Source organism: Myxine glutinosa, chromosome 8 (genome assembly GCF_964187855.1).
Source record: "Myxine glutinosa chromosome 8, kmMyxGlut1.1, whole genome shotgun sequence".
NCBI lineage: Eukaryota > Metazoa > Chordata > Myxini > Myxiniformes > Myxinidae > Myxine > Myxine glutinosa.
The window spans coordinates 30,448,993-30,466,065 of record NC_136268.1 but is presented as its reverse complement, the minus strand read 5'-3'; the positions used below and the strand labels follow the sequence as shown (position 1 = coordinate 30,466,065).

Here is a 17,073-nt window from a genome sequence, read left to right as displayed (position 1 = left end):
GTCCCCTTTTTGAAGCAATGTTTTACGGCCGGATGCCCTTCCTGACGTCAACCCTTTTTGTCGCCTTTTTACGACAAACAGGGAATTACCAGTGAACTGGTCCTCAAATTTACTCTAGACTATACAGCAAGTAATTAGTACATGATGATTTTGAATCATAATACTAATCTATAATAATATTAAAAGACAATGTGTGTCAGTGTCAGTCAGTTAGTATGTTTACTCCATCACTCGAAAACCATAAAACCTAGGGGCCCAAAACTTTGCATACATACCAAAGGAACTCCAAGGGAGTGCACTAATGAAAACTTGGTATTTGAGTAAACTTAAACATCCCTTTTGAAGATAATTTAGGGGATAAGCCACCATTTTTTTCGGCCTGCAAAAAAATGCCTTGCCTTGGAACTACGATGAATTGCATAATCAAAATCTGGCTTCGGATTTGAGGATCGGATCCCGTGGCCTTGATAAGTGTCAAAATCTGGAGTGAAAGCTGGAAATTTAAAGAAATTAGCAATTCTTATAAGCAAATGCATTTATGTAAGCAAAGCTGCCATCCACCCTTCTGTACTGTCGTCTTAATTCATATCTCCATTGGATAGGGTGTCACGCTACTGGGACCTGCGATACCTGGAGGAAACCGGAAGATTTGAACCATCTGTATTTAAAACTTCCCTCTGTATGACAGTCCCAGATTGAGTCGATTTAAAAGTATGAAAGAGTTTGGGATTGGCATGTCGGATCTGCCAAACGCTTTCGGCTATTTGAACCAGAAGCATTGCCGACTCTGCTAGGTGGTTCTGAGATTTCTAAAAGAGAGCGGGAAATCCATATGGTATTATAGATTACCTAAAGCAAGGATCCTTAAAAGGCGGACCACAGAGCTAATCCTACCTAACCCTCCATCATTGGAATTTTTTTTTTTTTTGGTATACATAATCAAGCTTCAGGAGAGCTACAACACAGAACAGATGGGGATGCAACAGAATAGAAGGAATAGCAGTTAGGAATAAAATAATCTTTCTGGAGAAAAAGAAGCATAATATAGATTGTGGTGGAGAAGAAGAACACGTGGTTAATTCCTTAATTAATTTTCCTTTTTAAGTGAATTAAAATTTTTCCCTGTCATTAAAGAAATTTTCCTTTAATGACAGGGAGAAAGTGAAAGTGCAGCATTTTAAAATACTTTTAAAGGAAGGAAGAATCGTTTACAACCTTTACAATGAAGATTTTGTTTGGAGTTATTTAGAAAAAGGGAGAAATACAGAATTAAATACAGGAAGTATTTGGCACGCACGTACTCCGCTTAGCTACTCCATATCTCTACCTATCTCTACCACCAGTGGCCATGCTCCTCAGTGCTGCGACTATGGTGTAGCTACTGATAGCGTACTTAACATGCTTTGTCCATGCATCGGGTTCTGGGACTATGGTCAAAGCTGGCTTGAGAGCTTGGAGCTGCCAACAGTGATACGATGCCATTTCATTATTCACCAGGAGGCACGATGTGTGAAAATACCGGAGGCACTAAATAGAGTATGGAGTATGCCAAGAACAAATACCACTCCCGCCTCACAGACCCTCATGTCGCCACCCGGGTCACTCTCGGTGCGGCCCCACCAAGATCACGGACAGGCAAAAATGACCGCACTGCTCACACACACCTCATTACCCTGACCGTTCATAGTTTACCTTGCTACAATTATAATGCAGTATTTTGATAAACTATTTGTTTTATTCGTTTCCACTAATGAGGGTTGGCGCATCATCATGTCATGTAGGCCAGATGGTGAAGAGGCGTGGTGACTGTAAAGTACTGTGTCTATCAATCGTATTCAGTTGTGACTGTAATACTCCTCCTTAATGACCTTAATTGCCTGAGAGAAGAACGTTAGTCGGTATGGGGAGCAAATGGATAAACTTTAATCTTTGAACATTTTAAAGGGGTAGTGTCCACAGAATGCAGCTTTTACTTGTTTAAAATGCTTTTGGTTGTGTGGCTCGTGAGGTGCTAAGGAATTTTGGTTCTGGCCCACGATCAAAAATAGTTGAGGACCTCGTCCTAAAGGCTCCTTCATTCACTGCTGTTATGTCTGTGCATGTGGCGTATATAGAACATCGCAGCTCTGAAAACGCAATGACACTTAAAAAGAAAAAGATCCCTCACACATATTCAGCGAAGCGACTGGTGGTATTTTGCAATAAAATTGTTGAAGGCATAAAAGCAAAATGTAAATTTAATGTTGTAGGGCTTTATTTAGGGGCAACAAATAAACCTTTAAGGGAATAATCAATATTTCTTCCGTTTTCACCTTCACAAAAGTATTCACAGCCATGATTGCCATGTCCGGTTGGGATTTTGCATAATTCATCAGGTACAAATACACGAGTTTCTTCAGCTCCAAGTTGTCAGTCTGCATGCAGTTTACCACGTCTGGAAACAGCGCGCTGGAAAGGGATCAGGTGCAATGGGAGAGGGGCCAAGTAAATAAAGAATGTGTTGATGACGATGCTGAAAAAAACCTGCACATTTTAGGGTACCATGATGTTCAGTGTGCCAAACATTACTGGTGGAGACAAAACATCACTTTACTACCTGTGGGTGTGTGGGGTGCAGAACAATCTCACCTTACATCCTTCCCCACTGTCATGGAGGCTATGACCTTTTTGACAGCCTCCTTCTTCTTTTCCTTTTTCTCACTGTTCAGTTCAGCTTTCAACTCAAATATCTCACCTGGTGAGTGGTGAGGTGATGCAGGGCAAAATGTGAGAAAACAAGTGTTTGCATAACAAAATAAAACGAATAAAACCTCTGACATTTGGCCTTTGACCTCGTGACCCCAAAATCTAATCAGTTCATCTTTACCTCATTATACATACCTGCACCAAGTTTGACTAAGATCCCTTTAGCAGTTATCGCGGTAACGAAAACCTATCACAGACGGACGGACGGACAGACGGATGGACGGACAGACGGATGGACGGACAGACAACCTGAAAACATAATGCCGCCGGCAACTTCGTCAACGGAGACATAAAAATAAAAGGACAGCAGCCTGGTCTACGCATCAGGACAGGAGGTCAGACAGGAGCTCCCGTCCCCGCACAACGCACTCTCCCTAGCCCCATGCAACGCACTCTCCCTAGCCCCGCGCAACGCACTCTCCCTAATCCCGTGCAACGCACTCTCCCTAGCCCCACGCAACGCACTTTCCCTAGCCCCGCGCAACGCACTTTCCCTAGCCCCGCGCAACGCACTCTACCTAACCCCACGCAACGCACTCTCCCTAGCCCCGCGCAATGCACTCTCCCTAGCCCCGCGCAACGCACTCTCCCTAGCCCCGCGCAACGCACTCTCCCTAGCCCCGCGCAACGCACTCTCCCTAGCCCCGCGCAACGCACTCTCCCTAGCCCCGCGCAACGCACTCTCCCTAGCCCCGCGCAATGCACTCTCCCTAGCCCCGCGCAACGCACTCTCCCTAGCCCCGCGCAACGCACTCTCCCTAGCCCCGCGCAACGCACTCTCCCTAGCCCCGCGCAACGCACTCTCCCTAGCCCCGCGCAACGCACTCTCCCTAGCCCCGCGCAACGCACTCTCCCTAGCCCCGCACAACGCACTCTCCCTAGCCCTGCGCAACGCACTCTCCCTAGCCCCGCACAACGCACTCTCCCTAGCCCCACGCAACGCACTCTCCCTAGCCCCGCGCAACGCACTCTCCCTAGCCCCGCGCAACGCACTCTCCCTAGCCCCGCGCAACACACTCTCATGAGCCCCGTGAAACACACTCTCCCTAGCCCCGCGCAACACACTCTCCCTAGCCCCGCGCAACACACTCTCCCTAGCCCCACGCAACACACTCTCCCTAGTCCCGTGTAACATATAGTGCCTTCAAAAAGTATTCACACCTTTTGACTTTTTCCCATTTTGTTGTGTTCCACCCTGAATTTAAAATGGATAAAAATCGAGATTTATTTGTCAATGATCTACACATAATACCCCATAATAGTCAGGTTCAGTATGTCCAGATTTAAAGTTTCGTTGGATTTTTTGGGGGATTTGGAAAACTATATATTTTTGGAAACTATATTGTATAGTCAGTCAGAAAACCAATGTTGCTATTTACACAGACTCCTGTATGGCGGCCATCTTGGATTTTCAAAATTGCCGCCGTAGAACTAATTTTTCTCAATATCTCAGCTTCTAAATAACATAGAGCTTTGATTCTAACGGCTAAACATACATTTTCAAGGGCCCCGAATCCAATGGTAACAAGTTCGATAAGCTAGACATGACCATAGAGCTCCTATGTGGCGGCCATCTTGGATTTTTCAAACTGGTCGCCATAAAATTGATGTTTCTCAATATCTCAGCTTCTAAACAACATAAAGCTTTGATTCTAACGGCTAAACATACATTTCAAGGGCCCCGAATCCAATGGTAACAAGTTCGATAAGCTAGACATGACCATAGAGCTCCTATGTGGCGGCCATCTTGGATTTTTCAAACTGGCCGCCGTAAAATTGATGTTTCTCAGGATCTCATCTTCTAAATAAGACGGAGCTTTGATTTTTCTAAATCCCAAAAACAATCCAACGAAATCTAAAATCTGGACATGCTGAACCTGACTGTGTTGACTGTAATGAGAAATACTATTCTATTGCGAGTGTTTTGCCCTTTGTGGGCCTTTGTGGCATACTGCCACATAACACACAGATACTCCTAATGTTCATGAGAACTTAAAATCTGTTTACGGGTGGACAAGCTACTAAAGTAATAAGTTTGATCCCCAGGGTACAGCTGAGGAAAATAATTAGTTTACAGCGTGTGTTTTTGTATTATTTATATACTGAGCAATATACCTGATATTGTGGTGATGGTGGTAGTGTATTTGTAGCCTATTATACATCAATATGTCTGTGGTGGTGGTTGTATATATCGGTAGACCTGACTTGAAACGCACAGTCGTCCCCAGACTGGGTGAGCTGCATGTTGTCATGGCGGCTCTCCGAGCCCTCGGAGCCTCCATGGAGAACTCAGGCATTGATGATGCTTGGGTAGAAGCTGATGTCTATGGTCCAGCCACGACGCGGCAAATCCTGAAATGTACACACTACAAGCGGTCTCTCCGTGCCCATATATATTCATATGTAGCACTTTATGAAATGGTTCTGGAGGAGTTCTTGAAGGACAACCCACAAGTAAAGGATGTGTGTTTCGAGGCAACAGAGGGAGTAGAAGCTGCCTGTGCTGAGACGAACAAGTGCACGAAAGCTTAATCTGTAAAACAAGCAAACACCAAATTCCTTCAAGTCTTGACATCTGATGGGGTGGTGACGGCACTCGAGGAGTGGGAAGCACGGAGATCCAAGAATGCAATGTTCAAGTCAATGATGAACTATCTACATCGGGTGGAGACAATCCTGTTATTCGTGGCAGCATCACGGAGTGCTGACCTGGTGCTTCACCTCCAAGCTGGAGAAGAACTGAGCAAGTTATTCTTTGCCATGGACCGGATCAAATACAAGCGGCTCTGACCCCGATACATCGCAGACATGTATGACCTAAGAACCAATCACCCTAGGACCTGGGAAGAACAAGGAGCTGGCAATCTATCAGTAACCAAGAATGACATCCCGTTTGTATCCATTGGACCAGATCATGCATGTGAACATCTGAACAAGCTGATGAAGATTCACTCTGGACTGATTGGCATCTCTAACAATGCCAATGCTAGACAGAGATTCTTCATGGTTACACCAGAATTATCACACCTGTCAAAAGACTTCAAGAGTCAGTTTGGCCTGGAAGGTGACAAGATCACAGAACATCATGACCTTGGTCCAAGTGCAGTCAAGAGGGAGCATGAAGCAATCAACAAGATCAAGGCTGCGATACTGAGTCACGGGAATCCATTTGACACTGAAGGTGACAAGCTGCACAATGTGATAACGAATGCTTACATCCCAGACGAGTATGTACCACAGATCTTGAACATTGATGTCACTGGTCAGAAGTTGTATGAAGACTACGTGTCGGAGCGTATCAATGGAGATGTTAGCCTCTGGGCACCAGTCAAGAAGGAGAACAACAAGATGTTCACGTCTGGGAACAAGAGAACCACAGTGAAACTCAGAGACTGGACTGTGGATCTGAAGGAGACTAAGGAACTGTACGGAAGGCTCATGGTCCTTGCCAAGTCAAACAGAGACGTCAACCAGAAATATGCCATCGGAAATTACGCGTTCACTGTGACACCAAGAGCACTGTTCGCTCCAGATGGGACAATTCTTCCATGCACTGACAAGTCGAAGTTAATTCATCTCCTCGACAAGTTAGCAAGAGCAGAAATTCACCCCGAAGATCAGCAGCAGACACCAGCTGCAAGTGTTCTACAAGAAGATCCAATGGACACAAGAACTATGGCATCCACATCTAGTAAACCTACAAGTCGGAAGATTGCACTGGTGGATGGGATGGTACTTGTGCATAAGCTGACAAAGAAACCAGCCACTGTAGTGAAAGTCAACGATCTGGGTGAATGCTTCAATGACAGACTCATGTCTCTAACAAAAGATTGTGATGAGATCATACTGGTCTTTGACACGTACAAAAACGATTCTCTGAAGAGTGCTACCAGGGCTAAAAGAAGGCAAGGAAAGGATGCAGTACAGTATCAAGTCAGAGATGACACCAACATCAAACACATCCCAATGAGCAGATTCCTTTCTCATGACAAAACAAAGGCTGATCTGACTGACTATCTGGCAGCGAAAACTCTAGAATACAACAGTCACTCATCCAAGTTGATCATCACGTCTGCTTCAGGGCGTACTAGGAGCAACAGTGACCTGCTCTTCGAGGACAACAACCATGAAGAAGCTGACACCCTGTTGATCCACCAGGCCGTGCTGGCATCCCAGCGAAACCCACATGATGCGCAGTTGGTGTTCTTCTCTCCCGACACAGATGTCCTGGTACTAGTCATAGCAAACTATGACCTACTGCTGAGGAATACATCCATTTCCATGGCCTCTGGAATACTTCAAATAGAGCCACTGTGGACAGCTCTAGGGGTCGAAAGAGCAAAGGCGTTGCCAGCCTTTCATGCTTTCACAGGGGCAGACAACACTGGGAGGTTCTCTCGAATAGGCAAAGCAACCTGGCTGCATGTCTACCTCAAAGCAAGTGAAGATGTCATAGACACCGTGCGAATGCTTTCAGATGCAACTGAAGTGACGGAGGACATGTTGTCCACACTAGCTAACTTTGTATGCGCTGCTTACTCTCCAAATGGCATCCACATCGACAGCATCCCCGAACTACGATGGTATCTCTTTTGCAAACACATGGCAGAAAGTGACAGGCTTCCTCCTACTCTTGGAGCTCTCAAGCAGCACATCCTTAGAGTCCATATCCAAGCCAGAGTGTGGGGTCAGGCAAGCATTGCTCAACAGGATCCTCAGCTGAATCCCCTGCAAAACGGCTTTTACAAAGACACGGATGGACAAGTGAAACCAACCACAACTGAGGAGCCTCCAGCCCCCAAGGCCATCATTCAAATGGTTAGATGTCAGTGCAAAACACTGTTCTTCATCTAGATGTTCCTGCAGAACAAACAACTTGGCTTGTACAGACCTTTGTCAGTGTGACATCCAGTGCCAAAATGATGAGGACTCTCAAGATGTGATGAACGAAAGCGATGATGAGGATGATGATGACTTTACTCAATGATGAATCAAAGCTCTGTGCTCTTTAGAAGGTGAGTTACATCAGTTTTATGGCGGCCAGTTGGAAAAATCCAAGATGGCCGCCACATAGGAGCTCTATGGTCATGTCTAGCTTATCGAACTTGTTACCATTGGATTCGGGGCCCTTTAAAATGTATGTTTAGCCGTTAGAATCAAAGCTTTATGTTGTTTAGAAGCTGAGATATTGAGAAACATCAAGTTTACGGCGGCCAGTTTGAAAAATCCAAGATGGCCGCCACATAGGAGCTCTATGGTCATGTCGAGCTTATCGAACTTGTTACCATTGGATTCGGGGCCCTTGAAAATGTATGTTTAGCCGTTAGAATCAAAGCTCTATGTTATTTAGAAGCTGAGATATTGAGAAAAATTAGTTCTACGGCGGCAATTTTGAAAATCCAAGATGGCCGCCATACAGGAGTCTGTGCAAATAGCAACATTGGTTTTCTGACTGACTATACAATATAGTTTCCAAAAATATATAGTTTTCCAAATCCCCCCAAAATTCCAACGAAATTACATAGTGAACCTGACTATAATGTCAAAGCGGATTTTATTTTAAATTTTTAAAGAAATTTTTACAAATTAAATATGAAAATCTGAAATGTCTTGCATTAATTAAGTATGCAACATCTTTCCTATGACATTCCAAATTGAGCGCAGGTGCATCCAATTTCCTTTAATCATCCTCGAGATGTCTCTACAACTTGATTGGAGTCCACCTGTGGCCAATTAAATTGATTGGACTTAGATTTGGAAAGAAACACACCTTTCTATCCAAGATCCCACAGTAGTTGACAGTGAATGTCAGAGTATAAACTCTGCATGACGTCCAAGGAACCGTCTGTAGAATTCTGAGATAAAATTTGAAGAGGCATAGATCTGGGGAAGGGTATAAAACAATTTCTAGAGTGTTGAAAGCTCCCAAGAGCACATAGAGTGCAATCATTAGTAAATGGAAAGAATATGGAACTACCCAGACTCTTCCTAGAGCTGGGTTTCTAAAAAAAATCTTACAAGTAATTAAAACCTCTTCCTCTTCTTGTGAAATAAAACCCTCTTCTTGTGAAACTGCCAAAGTCTAGGCTCTCTGCTCACCTTCACTCTTTCATTCCCCTTTTCTCCCGCCTCTGGAACAAACTCCCCCACTCCCTTCAATCCCACTCCTCCCTCCAGGTCTTTAAAACAGCTGTTCACCACCATCTCTTATCTTCCCCCATCCAAAACCTTGATCTTTTCTACCCCCGTTAATACACCCCAAATCCACCTCTTTCAATCTCCGACTTCATTCCTGAAATTCCTAGTAGTGTCAATTTGTTTTATACCGTGAACCCCTTCCCTCCCCCTCCCCCCATCCCTCTCCCTTCCACAGATATCCCGATGTCCCTGTTCTCTACTGTTGTGCTTGTGTGCTTCCCTCTCCCTCCCAATCTTGTCTCCCCCTCCCTTTATTACCCTGCGCTCGCAAAGCGAAAAGCGGGGTTAAGCATTCAGTTGCCTACGTGTCTATTCAGTTGCCTACGTGTGCCATACGTGTCTACATTTAAAAAATATTATTTTCTCGGCAACCGTTGGTCCGATTGACACGAAATTTTACCATAGAAGCGCCTCCGCCTGTATATTTTTTTGTATTCACAATTATGACGCCATAGGTCACGTGGTACGGACGCCATCTTGGAAAAACATTACACCTCAATATCTCCCAAACCGCTCAATGGAAAAAATTGAAACATGGCTCATTATCAAGTACTCCCCTTGGGGAATAAGATTTGTTAATGGTGATGTCATCAGTGCCTTCGTTATGACATCATAATTCGACAAATACACCTATCCGATCATTGTGAATTTTTTTCTCAGCAACTTGGTCTGATGGGCACGAAATTTTCACCAATAGGAGCACCTCCTCCTGTAAAATATTTTAATGATAATTATGACGTCATAGGTCATGTGGTACAGGCGCCATCTTGGAAAAACCGAAAAATGTTGCACCTCTATATCTCCAAAACCACTGCACGGAAGAAATTGAGACGTGGCTCATTGTAAAGAACTCCATATGGGGAATAGTTGTTAACGCTGACGTCATAATTCGACAGGGACAGCACTTAGTCTGATCAGTTTGAAATGTATCGAGCGTGATCTCTGCAACAATTATATTAGAGAATATAAATTTATGATGTCATCGCTCAAGTAGTCTGGCAGCCATATTGGATCAAAAAAAAAAATGTTCGAAAACAGATGAGTTGGCTCGCAACAAGTTGACTGTGCAGGGCAAGTATTCTATGAATACCATCTAGTTGTTTTATGTGTCCGTTTATGTTTTTTGTGTTTGATGTGCAAATGTGTGTTTAATGTGTTCGCTCTTACATGAGCCTCAATCTTGTATAAAAAAAAACCCAAAAAAAAAACCCCTTTGACATTATGGGGTATTATGGGTATATCACTATATCAGTGACAAAAAAATCTCACTTTAATCAATTTTAAATTCAGGCTGTAACACAACAAAATATGAAAAATTTAAGGGGTGTGAACACTTTTTCTGAAGGCACTGTAATCTCTCATCCCGTGTAACATGCTCTCTCTCATTCCGTGTAACATGCTCTCTCATCCCGTGTAACATGCTCTCTCATCCCGTGTAACATGCTCTCTCATCCCGTGCAACATGCTCTCTCTCATCCCGTGCAACATGCTCTCTCTCATCCCGTGCAACATGCTCTCTCTCATCCCGTGCAACATGCTCTCTCATCCCGTGCAACATGCTCTCTCATCCCGTGCAACATGCTCTCTCATCCCGTGCAACATGCTCTCTCTCATCCCGTGTAACATGCTCTCTCTCATCCCGTGCAACATGCTCTCTCTCATCCCGTGCAACATGCTCTCTCTCATCCCGTGCAACATGCTCTCTCTCATCCCGTGCAACATGCTCTCTCTCATCCCGTGCAACATGCTCTCTCTCATCCCGTGCAACATGCTCTCTCTCATCCCGTGCAACATGCTCTCTCTCATCCCGTGCAACATGCTCTCTCTCATCCCGTGCAACATGCTCTCTCTCATCCCGTGCAACATGCTCTCTCTCATCCCGTGCAACATGCTCTCTCTCATCCCGTGCAACATGCTCTCTCTCATCCCGTGCAACATGCTCTCTCTCATCCCGTGCAACATGCTCTCTCTCATCCCGTGCAACATGCTCTCTCTCATCCCGTGCAACATGCTCTCTCTCATCCCGTGCAACATGCTCTCTCTCATCCCGTGCAACATGCTCTCTCTCATCCCGTGCAACATGCTCTCTCTCATCCCGTGCAACATGCTCTCTCTCATCCCGTGCAACATGCTCTCTCGCATCCCGTGCAACATGCTCTCTCTCATCCCGTGCAACATGCTCTCTCTCTCATCCCGTGCAACATGCTCTCTCTCATCCCGTGCAACATGCTCTCTCTCATCCTGTGCAACATGCTCTCTCTCATCCCGTGCAACATCCTCTCTCTCTCATCCCGTGCAACATCCTCTCTCTCTCATCCCGTGCAACATGCTCTCTCTCTCTCTCATCCCGTGCAACATGCTCTCTCTCTCTCATCCTGTGCAACATGCTCTCTCATCCTGTGCAACATGCTCTCTCATCCTGTGCAACATGCTCTCTCATCCTGTGCAACATGCTCTCTCATCCTGTGCAACATGCTCTCTCATCTCATGAATGGTGGGAAACCAAACCACAAAACGTAATCTTCCTTTGAAAGTGGTGTGCTTGGGTGGCTTTGTCATCCAAAACATTTGAGTGTTAACAACAAATTAGTAAGATAACTTAAATAAACTTAATAAACAGCTTATCAATCGTGGAAACAAATGAAACAAAATGCAAAAGAAATTCCCCCACTAAAATCTGAACAAAATAAGCATATATGAGAATATAAAGAAGGAGCAAACAAGACCAAACACAGTTGTTTTCATACCTTTTTTGGTGGTTGTAAAGTACTTAGAATCCGTCATCTTAATTGTAGTTTATGAAGCTGGGAAGACAAAGATAATACACCTTAGAATACGTAAAAATCGGTTAATTATAAAAGCAAACAATATTAACATTTATCACAGAAAAGGAACCATCACATTCCTATTAACTAGAACAGCACTCGGTAGAGAGCGGACCTCCGCCAGGATGAACAGTTTAGGTTTTGAATCCCACTGACAGGTCGGATCTGGACCAAAATCTAATCAGCTTGTTCTTGTCGCCAAATCAACGTATCCACCTAGATTTGTCATAACTTGTCCACAACTTTTTGAAATATCTTGCTATATATCGTTTTTGGCTCTTTCACTCAATGGTGAAGGATCACTTGAAAAAAATTTTCGTATCCGGATCTTCACCAAAATTGAATCAATTTGTCCTCGTCACACACCCAACCTGTCCACCAAATTTAGTCTGAACCAGTAAACAACTTTTTGAGATATCCTGCAGACATACAGCAGACAGGGGTGAAAACATAACGTCCGTCCAAAAAAGACAGTTGAGTTCCACAAACACTTTGCTATTTATCCACAGGTGAACCAATAATTTTGACTGCTCTATGTGACACCTGAATTGTGACCTCAGTTTTCAACGATAACAAGTTTGTTGGGTAGATTTAAAGTTGTGGGGGTATAGAGTAACCAACCAACATTAGAAAGCTGCATAAAGCAACCAACGAAAGTGACACACAAGATAAGCCCTTTGCTGTTTCAAACTCTACCTAGGTTCCTCTACAGCTGCTGACATTCACAAGTAGTACATATGAATGAATGAATGAATGATCGTTTTAAGGCCATTTTCCCCACTAGAGCGGGGGTTAGCCTTGCGGGTCCCATGACAATCATGGTTCCCTGTTTGAGGCAATGTTTTTATGGCCGGATGCCCTTCCTGACGCCAACCCTTGGTCACGCTCTTACGATGCGCAGGGATACGGTGTACCTATTCTAAACCGGGCTACACACCGGGATAAGATACATGGACATAGATACATGGACATAGATAAGATACACGGGATAAGACCGGGACATACATGAGAAAAATTTCGGATCTTTGAGTTTCTACAGGATAGAGCAAAATAATATAATTGCTTCTTAATTATGCTTCTTCTTAAAGCCTGGTGTTGGCTTAGCGGTTAGGGTGCCGGCTTGAGATCTTAGGATCCTGGGTTCGAATCCCGGTCATCGCTAAATTAACACCAGGGGGGTTGACTCAGCCTGTCATCCTTCCGAGGTCGGAAAATTGAGTACCAGCTTGCTGGGATGAATGATCCCGGTGTGTACCCCGATTTAGAATAGGTACACCGTATCCCTGCGCATCGTAAGAGCGTGACCAAGGGTTGGCGTCAAGAAGGGCATCCGGCCATAAAAACATTGCCTCAAACAGGGAACCATGATTGTCATGGGGCCCGCAAGGCTAACCCCCGCTCTAGTGGGGAAAATGGCCTTAAAACGATCATTCATTCATTCATTCTTCTTAATTATGGTTCTCCCTCTACACTCCTCACATCCTCCTTCCTCCTCTGCACTCCCCACATCCTCCTTCCTCCTCAACACAACCCCCATAGTCCTCCTCCACACCACCTCCTCCACTTCTTCCCTCTACACCACCCCCTCCATCTACAACACCCCATACTCCTCCACCCACCTCTTCAACACCACCACCACCACAATAATCCTCCTCCTTTACTCCATACTCATCCTACCTGTTTTACATCACCCACACCCTCCTCCCCCCTCTACACCACCACATATCCTTCTCCACTCCACCCCCATACTCCTTCTCTACTCCACCCCCATACTCCTTCTCTACTCCACCCCCATACTCCTTCTCTACTCCACCCCCATACTCCTTCTCTACTCCACCCCCATACTCCTTCTCTACTCCACCCCCATACTCCTTCTCTACTCCACCCCCATACTCCTTCTCTACTCCACCCCCATACTCCTTCTCTACTCCACCCCCATACTCCTTCTCTACTCCACCCCCATACTCCTTCTCTACTCCACCCCCATACTCCTTCTCTACTCTACTCCACCCCCATACTCCTCCTCCTTCCCCTTCTCTACTCTACTCTACTCTACTCCACCCTCATACTCCTCCTCCTTCCCCTTCTACACCCCATACTCCTCCTCCTTCCCCTTCTACACCCCATACTCCTCCTTTACTCCATCCCCATACTTCTCCTTTACTCCATCCCCATACTTCTCCTTTACTCCATCCCCATACTTCTCCTTTACTCCACCCCCATACTTCTCCTTTACTCCACCCCCATACTTCTCCTTTACTCCACCCCCATACTTCTCCTTTACTCCACCCCCATACTTCTCCTTTACTCCACCCCCATACTTCTCCTTTACTCCATCCCCATACTCTTCCTTTACTCCACCCCCATACTCCTTTACTCCATCCCCATACTTCTCCTTTACTCCATCCCCATACTCTTCCTTTACTCCACCCCCATACTCCTTTACTCCATCCCCATACTTCTCCTTTACTCCATCCCCATACTCTTCCTTTACTCCATCGGCATACTCTTCCTTGACTCCACCCCCATACTCTTCCTTTACTCCACCCCCATACTCCTACCCCTTCTACAACACTCCCACCACCATACTCCTCTTCCTGTCCCCTCTGCCCCACACCCATACTACTCCTCCTCCTGTCCCCTATACCACACACCCATGATCCTCCTCCCCCTCCACTTACACCAGCCCCCTCTTGTGAATCGCCTAACTTCCGGCCTTCCTCCTCTAAATACATCCGCCCCCACCAACTACCGAGTACCACCTCATTCGACCCCCGCCCCCCAAACGTCCTACTCTTCCGTAACCCCTTTCCACCGTCCCGATATCATCATCTCATCTCCTCTGCTATCCTCACTCTCCTGCGACCTTCTCTACAAACAAGTAACCGATAAACAAACCGTTTCACAAATTTATAAACTTTCTTTATAACAAACTTTATTCAGGCACCGGATGAACACAACATCTCCAGTACATTACAATGACGGAACAGCCGAATTAAGTTCAGTTCTAGCCCTTGGTTGTTTGACAAAAGAATACACCGCGTCCATGGAGGAATACTCGGAGCTTTCAACGCACAATCGTGAGATCGCCCTTACACGTCACTAGTTAGTCAGACTAGTTAGTGAAGCAACACCATGACGAGGGTCGTTATTGTTATTACAAAAGCTACCAATTCCCCACCGGATTCCAACTATGACACACGTTCTGTCAGGCAAGGACGAAAAAACACAAACCTGCTCCTTTCGAATGCCGACCTACTTCCTGTGACGTCACTTCCTGTCCACAGACAGGGAAGTAAAAAAAATCTACTTTGTTTTACGCGAATGTTTTTATACTTTGGTCCCGTTTCTCCAGCATTTGTTTTCTTAAAATTGTTACACTACATGCACTTTAGTAAGTTTAAAAGTTCCTTTTTATTGGAAAAGGTGATGGGGAGGAGGGTCAAGCAAATATGGAAGATACATCCAAATTAAACATTTGATAAATAACTGTTTTGTCTCACCTATGGCCTAGCACATTTAGGGTTTGAGTAGTTGGTGTTGGGGGGTATCATCAGTGTTAACGTCACAAATGTAGAATGCCTGTTTGTCCACGTGACAGCAGGACATGGGGAAGGAGATATTGAGGAAAGGGGGGGAGGTTGAAAAATGCTTGTTTACAAAAATCATTTAGTAATTTGTATGTTTTTATCAATGCAAGTTATTGATGTCCCTCATGATTGCCTTCATGACGTCACAATGCCTCGAGATCACCGATACATTATTGATGGATATCGATTCCATGAAGTTCCAATGTCGTCTGTGTGCGGATTCACGAGGACGATTCGCAAAAGGAGGATACAAGGACACTGCAAACATAGAAACCTCCACTGGCAGAGAAAGAAGCAAAGGCCGAACTAAGAATACAGCAGCAACAGATTAATAGGCTGATACGATGGCCTAACGGAACACGCACTCGCCTCTGAGCTGTCCAGCCTGGATGTTTGAATGTCGACCCAGATAAAAAACCGTCATCCTGGTGTTTTTCAGGCAGAGTGAGGCATCAATGTGCGTGCCATCCCTCGGACGGACATCAAACTGGGCATCCAGTCTTCCGGCATTAGTTGGTGGACGTTAAAGATCCCACAGAGTCCTTCACGAAGAATAGGAGAGCTATCGCCAGCACCCTGCACAAATTGCTGTCCTATTACTGGGAAGTCAATGGCAAACCACCCAGTATAACCCATGCCAAAGAAATGGCTTAGGCAGCACACTAACGCTATGTAAAGAGTACGCTACGTCTCATCATATTATCAGAAAGAAATGTTTGATAACAAGTAAAGGAAGAAGAAAATAAATAAATAAATAGAGTGAGAAAGTCCAGCAAAGATGAAAGTTTTTCATGAGCTGTATGTTATTCGCACGAGTGGCTTAACCACTCAAGGAGAATTATAATGGGAGAAGAGCTCCACCAAAACGCTATATCAATTCAGGCAGGGATCTCCAAACACATCCCCATGTACCTCTCAAAAGTGGTATTGTGCAATGGTCACGTGGTCCCAAGACTTGGGGAAATGAACGATGTGGAAATACATTTTGGTTATACAGTCACGTGAAAAAGTAAGTACACCCCATGTAAAGTTTTGACTTTTTCAACATATTTCAACATACAGCTATTTGATCTTCATTTCAACAATATTGATAGATAAAGGTGATATAATATAACAAATATCATGAAACATTTACATTTTGTAGTCCATTGTATAATTTAAATAAACATAAATGCAAATTTCACTTGTGGATAAAGTAAGTACACCCCTACATTTATCACTACTTCAATACCTAAGATTAGAATCAGGTGCACCAGCTCAGGTGCAAATGATTAGAACATCGTTAGAGAGGATCTTGGAGGAACCTGTCTTATTTAAACCTCAGACATTTAGTTTGGTTTGCTCTTTGTTGTTGAAGTGTGCGGCGTCACCATGCCTAGATCAAAAGAGCTCTCTGAGGCCTTCAGAAAGAAGGTTATAGATGCCTACGAGTCTGGGAAGAGATTTAAAAAGATCGCCAAACAATTTGAAATCAATCATTCGACTGTCCGGAAGATCATCTACAAGTGGAGAGGATTCCAAACAACTGCCAACTTGTTCAGGCCAGGCCGCCCCAGCAAGTTCAGGCCGAGAGCAGACCGCAAGATGCTGAAAGAAGTCTCTAAGAACCCCAGAATGTCATCACGGGACCTGCAGGTAGCTCTTGCCACTGTTGATGTCAAAGTGCACGAGTCTACCATTAGAAAGAGGCTGCACAAATTTGATCTACATGGGAG

At 44.8% G+C, this 17,073-nt stretch overlaps 1 protein-coding gene across 4 annotated transcripts in view; it reads right to left on the bottom strand.

The window, feature by feature from the left end:
- Positions 1 to 15,053, bottom strand: part of LOC137432354 (AP-1 complex subunit beta-1) — a 45,170-nt gene extending 30,117 nt beyond the window's left edge. For 2 of the 4 annotated variants that reach the window (XM_068124203.2, XM_068124205.2), the window contains exons 1-4: positions 15,003 to 15,053; positions 11,691 to 11,747; positions 2,629 to 2,734; positions 2,313 to 2,448 (exon numbers count right to left, since the gene is read on the bottom strand). In XM_068124203.2, coding sequence (XP_067980304.1) covers positions 2,313 to 2,448; positions 2,629 to 2,734; positions 11,691 to 11,727 — 279 coding nt within the window. In that variant the 5' untranslated portion in view covers positions 11,728 to 11,747; positions 15,003 to 15,053. Of the gene's footprint in view, positions 1 to 2,312; positions 2,449 to 2,628; positions 2,737 to 11,690; positions 11,748 to 14,949 lie in introns of those variants that run through there. The other 2 variants (XM_078783128.1, XM_068124206.2) reach the window with 2 other exon arrangements.
- Positions 15,054 to 17,073: the final 2,020 nt, after the last annotated feature.